General features: G+C 40.7%; 1 protein-coding gene across 1 annotated transcript in view; it reads right to left on the reverse strand.

Annotated features, from left to right (window-relative positions):
* polrmt (polymerase (RNA) mitochondrial (DNA directed)) overlaps positions 1–5926 on the reverse strand; it is a 44868-nt gene extending 38942 nt beyond the window's left edge. The window contains exons 1-4 of the mRNA XM_083969923.1: positions 5733–5926; positions 4681–4779; positions 3505–4349; positions 3129–3262 (exon numbers count right to left, since the gene is read on the reverse strand). Coding sequence (XP_083826049.1) covers positions 3129–3262; positions 3505–4349; positions 4681–4779; positions 5733–5874 — 1220 coding nt within the window. The 5' untranslated portion in view covers positions 5875–5926. The remainder of the gene's footprint in view (positions 1–3128; positions 3263–3504; positions 4350–4680; positions 4780–5732) is intronic.
* Between the last annotated feature and the right edge of the window lie 7842 nt (positions 5927–13768).

Consider the following 13768-nt stretch of genomic DNA (forward strand, 5'->3'; position numbering starts at 1 on the left):
TAAAAGACACAAGCCATACACCTTTTGTTTAACGTTATGTTGTGTATGTTTGGAAATATTTCTAAAGCAAGCCAAAGAGGAGGTCAAACTTTTGAGTATTTTCACTCGTGCTCCAGGGTCTCTTGTGATGCAATGTGCAATTTTGGTCTGAGTAAATGAGAGAGCCTTCAACAAAGAGAGGATTAGTCTTGGTGCTAGCAGTGTGGTCCAAAGGAACAAAGAGGGCAGAGAGGTTGAACGATGGAGCATAATCAGCCTGGTGACTTCCCTGCTGCACCCCAGAGAGCAAAGAGCTCTGGAGGACACAAGCACTTACAAAGGGAAAACTTAAAGGGATATGTGTGCCTGAGTGTGTAGGTGTGTGTGTGTGTGAGAGAGAGAGAGAGAGAGAGAGAGAGAGAGAGAGAGAGAGAGAGAGGAGATGAGAACAGATTGGTACAATGAGGGCAAGGAAGCTGCAGGGAAGACTTCAGAGGCGACATATCAGGAAAGTATATGGCAGTTCTGAGACAATACAGTGAAGAAAAGAACAGGCAGAAAACAAACTGAGGGTGAAAAAGATGATGGAGGAGGAGGGTAAAAAAAAGAGACGCTTGGGCAGAGAGTGAGCAGGAGTGCACCACTGCAGAACAACAATGTCGAATGAGCATCAGCTTACAGAGATCAATGTACCAACCAGACACCTACCACCAACCCTACTGCCCTGCCTGCTACCTGTCCTGCTATTGGACCAGGATGCATAGCATGATGTCACCGAGGTCCAGGAGGAAGGGGAAGGGTGTGTGTGTCACAGCACTTACAGTAATGTGACTGAGGGTAATGAAGTTGTCAAAAAGACTAGTCATTACAGTGGTGATGATGATGAAAATGATGATGATTGATGATTCTTGTGATTTTATGATGGTCATTTATTCTGTGTGGTGTGATTGGGAAATAGCTGTGTCCAAATTCAGAGGCCACCTTCATCACATGACACAACGTAATAAGGAAAAAGTGGAGCCCTGAAGGTTGTGGGTTGAATCTGTGCCACCTTTCCAACAGACAGCGTCTACAAAGACCAAAACTAAAAATTAATTCGGACAGTTTCAGTCAAACTCTCAAAAGATCTTTTTGAGAGTTTTTGGGTCTTTTTTTCCCCCAAATAGTCAAGAGCAATAAAAACACAGTCCACCTTAGCGTAGATTATGACATTTTTCCACACTGACAGACAATGTAAAAAGTAAGTACCGGTAGTAAATATTCAATCAGAATGGATACTGCATTTTTGAGAGTGGTAAGATTTTGGAAATAATAGACTTGATCAAGACCAATACATTGGCTGAGTGGTATTAGCTTCCTGCAGATACTGCACATCTGTATTTGTTGGCCATACCATGACCATAAAACAAAAACACCAAATTTGGTTTGTGGTCATTTAAAAAGTGTCATGACAAACAGACCATCAACCAGAGAGCACTGACAATTTTATTTTTCAACAGTAAATGTCTTACTTCTTGGGCAAAAAAGTATACAAGAGATTTATAATCTAGATGGTGAATATACAAAATATATATATATATTATCATAACAGGACTGTAATAGCCTTAACAAGGACCACCTGAATACATCTGACTGTCTACTTGTGTACTCTAACATTAGACCGTATATTTTCATCTGCCATCAGAAGCTTTTGGAGTAAATCACCTCTGTGAAGGAAGAAACCCCTGAACTGGGAATCAGCATGCAGTTTAATTCAAAGAGGCATACATGAAAGTACATGTTCAGAGCTTTCTCTGTATGAAACAAATTGAACCATGTATCTTGTCATTTTTCCTGATATAACAAGTCCAGACCAATGTCAGGCTCTACAGAAGAAAAAAGGAAAATTCGATATGAGCTCTGCCACTGCCTGGGCAGCAGACCAACTGATTGTATTGGCTGCCATCAAACAGGCACACACATACTGTTATATGTGACACATGTATGAGTCTATGAGCTTTGCCCAGTGGGGTTAGGTGTGCAGGATGTCCTTTAATAAATCAATGTGTGAGGCGTAGACAGTGACATAACAATGCAATTAATAATACTTAACCGTGATTTGTCAGGGTGACCTAGTTACTGAGAAGACACAACTGGGGTATTTGTTGTCAAGGATGTCGTTGATGAAGGAAAAGGAAAAGTTTACAAACTAGCTAAGTTGCTGCTGTGTTGTGTTATTGTGCAAAATTAAATCAAATACAAATGCACTGCCATATGTTTTATTTTGTGATGTAGCAATTCAATTTGTCTAACACAACCTGATAAACAATGAGTCAGCATTAAGGCGGAACTTGTGAAAGGTGCCCACAAAAGCTTTAGGACACTATCTTGCCACGCTGGGTTTCCATGGAAACAATATGAGAAATTAAGGCAAAGCACAGGAAATAAGGTGCAAAGTAGGCTGTCGACTGGAGAGACACAGAACCCTAACTGTCTAGCAATACACAATCCAGATAGGATAACCTCGAAATAAAATCATTCCTGTGGAAAACAATCAGCAACCAGCAACGAGAATCAACAAAACAATTCGGCTAAATTTAGCAGGAAAAAAAACTTCAGACCACAAAAAAATTGTTAATTAAATCATAAAACCAAATTCAGGGGGGAAAAAAGGTGAAGGGACAACTCTGTTATTATCTCATGGTGTGGTGGTGAATGTGCAGGTCACAACTTGTCCACCAGAGTGTTTTGGAGCTGTTGGATTGTGTATTTGATGAGTTTGATGAAGGAAACCAAGAAATCCCATGAGTCTCCGTAGCGTAGCTCTGAGCAGCTTGCGGCTCTGCTCTGCCGTTCTAAAAATAGCTTGCACCGACAATTAAAGGTAACGAACCTACTCCTAAGACTATAGGGATTATGGCAATGAGCCAATTTGCCAAAATGTTGAACTATCCCTTTAAAGCTGTTGCAGAAAAAGACATTCACTAGGTTATCATGACACCAGCTGGTCAGTCTGTGTATTACTGCTGTGTCCTCTTTTTTTAAACTCCTCAGGTTCCTTAATGCCTCTATGATACTGAACGTTAAGTTCACATGCCAAATGAATGATGGCAAGCTCACAGCTCTTTGTGATCCTTGTTCATGGTTTGTGTTGGCATGTGTGCACATACCTGGTGATGACGTTTGGGGAACAGTTGGAGTTGCGGCCCATACACTCCAGAGCAGCACAGTAGGAGCCCAGATTTGGCTTCAGACCAGCCTCTTCTAACAGAATAAATACACGGCCGATCTGATTTAATGAGCCCTACAGACAGAGAGACACAGAGGGGCCGTTAAACGTAGTCAGCAAGTACAGTTTACCACAGGGTCGAGCAGCAATTTCAATTTTCCACTTGTTTAACCTCACTGAAAGGTTTTGCAGTTAAAAGACGGCATACAGGTTATTATTTTGAACAATCAGTCAAGACTTAAAATGTTATTGTCTAAATGTATAACAAGCCAAATTCAATTGGACAAGGTGATCCATTTACAAACACTTGAACTCACCTTCTTGGCCCACACCCTCATCATGATGTTGTAGACATTTGTGTTGAGGTGTTTACGTCGACTCATCATTCTGTGCTGACTGAGCAGGAAACAGTGTGCCCTGTCAGTGTCCCCTGTAAACACACACGCCTCCAGGTAGGAGCTGATCCTTAGCTGAATGTCCCCACATGCTGTTTCTTCTGTGTTTGCCTGTAGGTGCTCTGGGTTACTAGAGGAGGTCCAGTGGCTGACCTGCTGACTGAGCCTCTTCTCCAATTCTTCTATCTCAGCCAGCTCCTTCGCTCTGTCCTCAGCATTGCTGTGTGTCTGCTTTTGTCTAGATTCCTTCCACTTCATTTTAGAGACTTTATGCGGCGTGGCTGCTGCAGCAGTAGCAGCAGCCGAAGTAGCTGTTGAAGAAACTGCTGCATGAATTTCTTCAGATAATTTCATGGTTCGTCTGCTCGTCTTACTCACAGGTGCAGTCTTTTTAGCTTGGGAAGATATGATTTTCTTTGATGTGCCTGGGAGCATCTGTGTGCTGCTTTTGACACCTTTAGATATGGCTACTGGTTTTTCCTTGACATTTTTCGAAAATTTCTGCTGGAGACGCTGCTGTTTTTTAAGTTTTGTTTTCTTCTCCTCTGTCAATTTTTCAATCCATCGACTGGGCTGAGATTTAGAGGCTCCTTTAGAAACAGTCTGTCCAGATTTAGGAATGTCAGTTTTCTCCTGAGGCATGCCTTTAAAACCCCTTCCAGATGATACTCCTCTTCCAGCCGAAGGGGCTTTAACAAATTGCACTTTAGCATGTTGGACGTCTAGAACGATGTCAGTCTGGAGTTGCTGGATCCGGGCCTCGAGCACTTGGAAGACGAAACAATAAAGTAATGTGAAATTTACTGAACAGACTTTTTTGGAGTAGGCTAATACACTGGAAAAAAGACAGCACTTCAAATGCTGGTGACACAAAACTCTGGGATATTTAGTAATAAATAACATACTTAAGGAACATCAAAGTCAATATTTCATAATTCTCAAGCATTTATCATAACTTGAGGCTTTTCGGGACCTATAGGTCTGCCAGCATATCTAACATGAGTCTATAATGCATGATGCTGTTTGGTGTGGTGTTGTATTGGGAATTAAACATGTGGTGGCATGACCTCCTGCTGCACTCGGCAACAACATACATACCGTCTAACAGCTGAGACTGTTCCAGTACACGTTTCTTTGGATCTTCTGTCTTTGGGATTATGGATGAAACATTTCTTCTTTGAAGCTGGAGAGGTGTCACTGAAAGAAAAACACACCACAGTTCTTCAGTTCTCCAGGTGTTACACTGAGCCACAGTAATGGAAGAAGAGTAAAAAAAACACCATGAATGTTTGAATTAAAATGAAGCTGTAATAGTTACTGTATGATGTATTTATATAGTGTGATAAACAGAGATTTTGATCCTCTGGAATTAAGGCAGTGCAGGCTGGGAGTTCAGTGTAAGTTGGTGATTTATCCTGGTAAGAAGTGAATCACCATCTTGGGACTGAAACCAGAGTTAAACCTGTAACTTTAAATCGTATTTATACACAGTTTTATACATTCTGAATATTTAATTTGGTACTGTTTTTTATTCATAACATATACATAGTTTCATATGCATGTATAGTGTATATTCTTTCTTACTTTTTTGTGTTATTGCTCTTCTATGCCCTTATATTATATGCATGTCTGCTCTACTGGTTACTTGAATTTCCTTTGGGATCAATCTCGTCTAAGGTCTCAGATATAGCCTACAACCTGAGCGAACATGACGCTGTCATGGTCAAGTAATGATAGAGCAATGATGTTAGTTGTTTGGACGGGTGGGTCTATGGTTTCCTCAGAGGGTCATCAGTCATATTAGTGACAGAAAGTCATTACATTGTTTAAACCTTGAAAATATGTTTCTGAAGTTGAGTCGTCGTCTGTTGGTAAATTTACACTATCCACTAACCTACATCCTCTGGACAGGCTCAATAACAAACTCAACAAGACGAGCTTACCCTTACTATTAAATAGTAACTGTTAAATAGTAAGGGTAACGTTAAGCTCGTATTTGTTGACGCAGAAACCCCCGAGTTAAATTAGCACGTCCGTAGGCCTACATTAACATTTAACATGCTGACATCAAACAAACTTGTCCATCACGCTGCAGCCGGGGCTCACAGGTTGAGGTGCATCAGTCAGTGACAGAGTCTCCTTCATCTCACCTGATAATCGTCTGACTGCGCCGTTTCCTGTCGACACACACAGCCGGCAGCAGTCCGCTAAACACACGCGAACACCGCTCTTTTCAAATAAACTGCGACGACGCAGACATTTGGCAAAGGCACAAACTCTAAGGAATGACATGTTGACATGTAATAACCGCGTTACTTCTCAGCACTAGGTCGCCATCTTAAATAAGACCAAGCTAATCGCGACGAGAGGTCATCGCTGATTGCAAGGCATCAGTAGAAGATCGCAGATGAATGGAGTGGGGCGTTTGAGCGCTTCGCTCTCCTTTACACCTTGCAAATGTTGATTTGACTCGATTCATGACATAACTAGAGTTATTAAAGGGTAAGCAGGTTTTAGTTATTTCCCAGATTATGTACCATTTATTAATCTTGTTTTCTTGTTTCAGTATCTTTGGCATAGGGAGAAAATATTTTTCACTCTAACTGCATATTTTCTCTATTATTTTGTGCCTTTTCAGTTTTTTTTTTAAGTTAAACATTCATTCACATCACTGAAATAATAAGAAAATAGTTAATTAGGTTTGGCCTACAGGTGGCAGTCTCACCACTGTTAACCAAGTACAAGTGGAGGTCAAACAGGAGGCCAAGGTGAAAATACATTTCTTTTGTTTTACATTTTTGAAATTAGTGCTCAAATGTATGTAAATGTACACATCATATAACAACATTTATCAAAGCTTAGATGTCGGCTCATACAAATATAAAGTCAATGGTAACCTAAGTTTAGAAATGAAATGAACACTAAGTAAGCACGGTTATAATCATTTTGCATAAATATCTTCTGAACCCCATGAATGATAATGTAGCCTAAATGAAAAGTGACGTTCACAGTGTTTCTGAGATCTTTGGAAGTACTGTCAGCTAAACACACTACAACATTCTTGAAGGTTGCGTGTATGTTGTCTGAGGACTAACAGCAATTACAGACATTGTAGCAATTATTTGTCTTTTTAAATTTCTCATTACTCAAGGGGAACAAAATGCTGCGTGTGGGGTTACATTTGTAATGTAATCTGAAGCTGGTTGTATACACATGCAACCTGCTCTCCTGCTGACTTGACCTAAGCACTTGTTACAGTGTGTGGAAAGAAATTATTGTCTTCTTTTTCCAGTCGACTTTTGAAGTTCAAACATCATACAGTTTAAATCAAGTGTGACTCAGCTCCAAATTGTCAGTAAAACTGAATTGATCTCATTCACATCCTGGTTACTTTCTGACCCCCAGCAGTGTCAGCCTCCCCTTGTCATGCATCCATAAAGCATTCTTAAACACTTTAGCAGTCTTTTGTGTGTCGGTATGCTGGAGGTTAACACAAGCACTACTTGACAGAGACAGAGAGAGAGAGAGAGAGTGAAAGAGAGAGAGAGAGGAGACAGAGAGAGAAGGGGGGCAAAGAGGGAAATGAGGTCTAGGCAGTACATCTTTTCTCAGTGGAGGCAGTAGCTGAGAGCACAGCGGTGGGTGTCTGCCGCTGAGCTGTAGGTGAGGATCAGGAGGTGTTTGTTGCCACGGTTCACGAGCAGGGCCCCTTGACAGCCTCGTTTGATGTGGTTGGCCCCTGTCGGCGGCTGGCTCTTTGCGCTGGTGTGACAGTCATTGCCGGGTGAGTGACTGTCAATGCCCCGACCGACAAAAGAGGAGAAGACAGGCATTCATGGGGCCTGATAATGGCCAGGCCAGGACAAGGCTGCCATTCTCATACACTTTGATCATGTGGATTCTTTTGCACACCTTTGTGGGGGCTCCCTATTTGTTTAACAGATGGAGAGAGGGCTGTTTTTGAAACTGCTTCACCTGGCCAGGGAAACTTGATGGAGATACTTCTCTGTGAGATGCTTGTGCTGGTAAATGCCTTTGGCATGTGTGTGCGTATGTGTGTTTATGTTTGTGTGTGTGTGTGTGTCTGTACCACTTACACGGAATTAGTGACCTGTCCCATGTGGAAAAAACTGCTTCCCATAAGGAATTTCCTCATGAGTCTCCACACATGTGACATCTGAGACAACAAAGAAGTCACATTTGGAGCTGAATTTGGAAACCCTATTAAATACTTTTTTTTTTTTTTCAAATCACACTTTTAAACTCAAGTTGAGACATCCAGTGCATTAAAACTTTGTAGAGCCCTTTGCAACTTTGTAGAGCCCACACTATAAATCTCCAGAGCACCGATACAAACAGTTATGTTGAAATATTACTCATCACACACTTTATGTCCATTAAATGTCCATTAGGACAGTTCAGAATGATTCTTTACTGGACTATGTGACTCATAAGCACTAACAGGGTTTCCTCACACATGCATTCTAAGATGGATTCAATTACTGAGTCAGTTTAAATGTCAAAAGATGTGTCATGCATCTTAAAGTACATCTTAATGGAATAATTTCAGAGAATCGTGTATACAGACTTTGATGATGTTGTGTCTACCTCAACAATCAGACAAAGCTACTGTATGAGCAGCAGCAGCACTCCTCATTTTGATTAGGTGAAAGAAGAAGTGCACAGTCAGCAAAGAAGTTTTTTTTTCCATGCTCATCACCACCATCCTGCTCTCTCCGTGTTATGTGCATCTGATAGAACAGATTAGCTGGGCGCAGATGTTTAATCACTCCTGACAAGTCACTTTTTATCCCATCAAGCACTATCAGTGAGTTGGATCTCAGCTTGTTATCCTGTGAAGAACTGGGAGGCTGCCCCTCTCAGAACTCGCAGCATCAGATAGACAGCCCACTTATCATATTGCCACTGACAATAGACAATGGTCACAAAGCAGGATATGCAAAGGGCCATGTCCTCAGTGGGGCTGAGCTGTGGTGGTCTGGTCAGTTCCTTTAACCATGTCCGGATGTTTGTCAGCCAACCACAGCAGACAGCTCAAAGGTATCAGGCACACCTGTGTTGGTTCTGAACCAGCAGACACAAGTAATTTTGGAAGAACTGCAAGGATGAATTGCATAATCACTAAAATTATTCACACACACAAAAAAGAAACTAAATTTAAAAAATCCTGCCCGTGAATAATGAGATAAATTCCTTATGTGAGTATTGTAATTGTTTGCTCCTCAGCATTTACAGACAAGAGAAAGTAGATTGTCATGTATCTGGAAACAGTTTTATCCAAACAAGGAAAACAAATGCCCTCACAGCACTGAAATGCAAATTGGCAGAATGTCAGTACACTTAAAAGCACTAGGTCAAGGGTGACAAGCAAAAACACAAATACAAGAGAAAGGGAGAAAAAGCAAGAGACATGGACTTAGCAGGCAGGCAAAACAATTAATAATAGGGAGCTATTACTGAGGGATTGTCAGTGCTAGGAGGGAGGTCGGGTTTCAGACCCTTTTGAAGACTTTGATGGTACAAAACAGGCCTCATTATAGAGATATTATCTCTATTCATACACTTACAGAGCCGCTTGGATCCCTGCTGGGAAAGATTAGGTTCCTCCACTTGAGAACATCCTCCTTGGGTGCCTGGCTTACAGAGTGGTGTTCTCAACTCAGGGCACACCCATACAACTCAGCTCAGCTCAGCTCAGCTCAACTCAACTCAACTCAACTCAACTCAACTCAACTCAACTCAATCCCCCATGGCAATCAGACATTAGACAAGTTGTGGTACAGACAGATCAAATATTCTTCTAGCTATCTGTCCATGAGATTTTGATCATGATCATATTCTCCAGGAGATGAATCATGCTGATTGTTTTCACCTAAGGCGACCATGATTTGTATTTCTGACCAAAATCCTTTACAATCATTGGATCGATTACAACAAAATTTAGTTACGTAAAACTCTCTGGAATCTTGTAACTTATACCAAACCTAATATCTGGTGCCAATACTTACTGTAAGACTATATACCTTCAGAGCTAATCCCCCCCCCCCCCTTAGCAGTGGTTGGTTTAGCATTAATTGGCATTAGCATTAAATGTCAATTAATAATGTATGGTAAAAAAAAAAAAAAATCAATAAAAATAAATTAAGATGTGTTAGCATAGCTGAAGACACAACTAGGCTTCATATACCTGTTTCTGATCAGAACTGGATCCTGCGTGGACTTACTATTTATACAAGAGTAAGATAATTGTAAACAGAGTTAGCTTAACTGGAAATAAAGTAAATCCTCAGTATGCATTGCAACGTTGAAATCATCTAAATTACTGTAGTTTTCAACATCAAAGGTACACACTCTAAAAAAAAAAAACAATGAGACATTGCACGTTAAGACTTTTAACAAAGAAATACATTATGCTTGAGTCGGCTCTGGCACTGAGCTCAGAGCCCAAACATTTGCTTCCAAGACACCACAAAGCAATCTGCTGCCACATCTGATGTTCACATGAGTCCCGAGCTTTGCTGTTGACCTCAGGGGCCATTCTGATTATTGAGAAGATCTGCAACACACAGAATGACTGTATGATATTAATTACAAGGAATTTCAGCAAAGGAAAGATAACTGAAACATCTTAATTTGTTCTTGTATGTTTTTTCTCTCTCACACTTTGTATTTTTTCTGTCTTTGTTTTGTTTGTTAATGTGTGTTCCATAATATTTCATTTTGCAGAGAAAAAGTTGAATTATATTGAGTAGATAAGGAGAGTACTCTAACGACATTTATGATATTCTAAATCTTATAATACATAATATGAATGTACTGTATGATATATAATGGAGTTTGGCAAGAATTCCAAATAGCCTATAACCTAACCAAACTATGGGGTGCACAGTACAGTACAGATCAGACTGCATTGTTTTGCTGGTATAGGCAAATATATGAATATATGGGCTGAGAAAGTTGTACACTATTATTTGGAGATAAAATGAATATGAATTTAAATAAACATTTAAAAAATAAAATACATAATAACATTTTCATAATAACATTGTTGTAACACAACTGTCTGCCTAAATGATTTCTCAATATGACTATGAAAAAAAGTAGCACAAACCTTATTTAAAGTTTTTTCTTCTTCTTTTTACTGTAAAAGGGTTTATGTCTCTCCCATGTGCATTATCAACATCATACTGGAAAAATAAACTGTTACAAGGATAAAGGAGTTTTTAATTGAAATATGGAGTCTGTTGGGACTACTTGCCATGCTTAGCAATGTGCAAAAAACAATCTCCCTCAATCAGCAAAGAACATAAAAAATAGTAGCACCCTCAAGATTTATTTAATTTTGAAATGTGGTACTTCAAAGTTCATTTCTTCCTCTGAACAAAAGCAATGCCCCTTTAACAATTTCCGAACACTCCGAAGGCAATGGTGATGCAACTCCATCAAAGCATATTTATATGAAAAACACTATCCACCTTTAAGCAAAGCTGTTATCCAAACTTCCTATCACTTAATTAAGAAATCATATTTCCTAGAAAAAGAGCAATACATAAACGCTGAGCCATCCAAACACTCACCATTTTTAAAGATGTGAGAAGGGCCTCATACAACAATAACAAAAACACATCAGTCACTCAGTCACTCAGAACACTTTCTCTGTTTCTATTCTTTGTGTCCCAGTTTGACTTTGAAGGACACAGAGACAAGAGGAGAGAAAAGATGAAGTAAGAAGTTTAGAAGCAGCGGGTCAAGCCAAAGGAAGGTAACATAGCCTACATGGCAGCATGGTTTAATTGAGGGTGAAAGGCTGAGATTTTTTACAAAGAGCCCATATACATCTATGCAGAAAGTTGCTTTGATGACTGGCAGGTAGACAGAAGAAAGGCTGGTCTCTTTCGCAAAGATTTTTTTTTTTTTTTTTTTGGTGAGGCTCAGGTTTAAATAGGGGCCACATCAACTCTATGGGGGCAGTTAACAAGCAAAAGAGTGTGAAATGACTGTCACCCTCTCTGAACACATACTCCTCAAACACACTTTGAGCCCTGGACAAGTGTGGCCTCAAGGTGGCAACCATAATTGAAACGGGGACTCCTTTATAAAGGGGGTAATTGCCAACACTAAGTGGACAGCCTTACTGGAGAACCTCTGCGTCTTCTTCGGCTTTCTTTCACTTCTTAATCTCCTTTTTTTTATCGCTCCTTTTATCTTTCTATGAGAAGCTTCGTATGTACTGCGTGTGCACAACGCATGAACAGCGCTGTCTGTGAAATATTGATACCATTCAGATACCAACCATACAGATTATGAAGAGCTGTTATTCTAATATGCACAAAAAGCATAATGTAAAAAATAAATCATTTTTTCTGTCATTCTCCAAGACAATATTTAAAATCTTAATACTAAGCTAGGCTATATGAGATATGTATCTACTCTAAGTCATGCCAGTAAAGTGCATTTCCAAATGTTCTCTCTAGTCAGATTTTTATAAAAGTTTCAGTTCTTCTTCTCCTTATTGAAAATAACATGAAAGCTGTTAACCAGACTACTTGGGCTGAACCTTAATGCCTTGTCTCAATCAGCTTCATTACACAGCTTGTAAAAAAAAACTGACAAGAGTGTGAGAAGTCACAAAAAAAAGGTGTTCTTCATTTCCGTCCTGTTCTCCTAAATTAAATGGCAAAGATCAGAGAGGGTGTTTCATTGAAATATTAACACAGGTGATCAGAAAGTCTCTCAGGCTTCATCTGGACTAGCTCCACCGACACTCCTGCAACCTGCTCTGCGTTTCCAACCGCTTGATGATTCAAACCAGCAGCCGTAAAAAAAAAAAAAAAAAAAAGGAAAAAAGGAAAAAAGAAAAGAAAGAGGAAAGGCTCCCTTAATTTGCCCCATGTGGCCACAGAGAAGAAAAGAGAGCAAAAGTGTCAAAAAAACGGTCTCCTGCTGGGTCACTGGACAGTAATGGAGCTGATTTGACTGAGTTACAAAATGCTTCACCTTTCAGATCAAGAAGGAGACAACAGAGGTCATGGGATAGGAAGGGGATGTATAAGTCTTTCCAGGTGTTTGTGGCTGTGAAAAGAGGATATTAAAACCCCCAGGTAAAAAAGCTAATTACTTGTTTCTCACCGAATAAAGTTTTCTTAGAGAGAATAGAAAGAGGATGGTGTTGCAGGCTTTCTCATTTGTTTGAAATGGTTATGAATGAGTGCAGTGGCCCCACCCCCCGACCCCTCTCCTTTCAACCCCCTAGATGCTGGCCCTGCCCAAGATAAAATGCAGGACAACTCAGCCGGTGCCTCCACAGAAGAGAGGACTGACTGACTGACTGCACACAGCAGAGCATGAGGGCATTAGCTTACTGCTTCACTGCCCCGTGCTAGCTGACACACACTCGCTGACTGCCACTCACTCTGACACATACAGACACACTCTCACTGCCTCTCTCTCTCCCTCTCTCTCCCTCTCCCTCTCTCTCCCTCTCCCTCTCTCTCTCTCTGTCGCAAACACACACCGGCTCTCTCCCTCCCATTCTCACTCACTCACTTACTCACTCCCTTTCTTTCTCTCTCTCTCTCCCTCTCTCAGTATCACACACTCACGCATACACACACACACTCACTCTCTCTCTCTCACACACACACTGACACACATACATGCATAGAGTCAGTCACCAACCCTCATTCAACTCCCTCTCAGGTGCAGGCCAGCAGCTCAGACAGGGACCTTGTTCCTATCCAGCTGGAAAGAGCAGAGCATCGCGAGGTGCACACACACACACACACACACATACTTAAACATACAACTACATACACACACACACGCACACGCACACACATCCACATACAAACAAATATTCTCTCTCTCACTCACACATCCTCATACATCCCAGGACTTTATCTGTGGACCAAGAAAGAAGAAGAAGGACAACCTGAGAAACAAGAAGAGAGATGAAAGAGGAACTTTTAAAGGTGGATTCATTAGAATAGACAACCTTATGAAAGGACTGGACAAACAACATCCAAAATAAGACTGAAGATGACAACCGGAGAAACAAGCCTGTTGCTATAGGGAGGCCTGCTGTCAGCCCAGAGTGGAGACCGGTCATTGGTGACATCCAGAGGATCTGCTGTGAGTGCCATTTCCCTCCCTTCTCTCTTTAGGA

Source organism: Trachurus trachurus (genome assembly GCF_905171665.1).
Source record: "Trachurus trachurus genome assembly, chromosome: 4".
In the NCBI taxonomy this organism is placed as follows: Eukaryota; Metazoa; Chordata; class Actinopteri; order Carangiformes; family Carangidae; genus Trachurus; species Trachurus trachurus.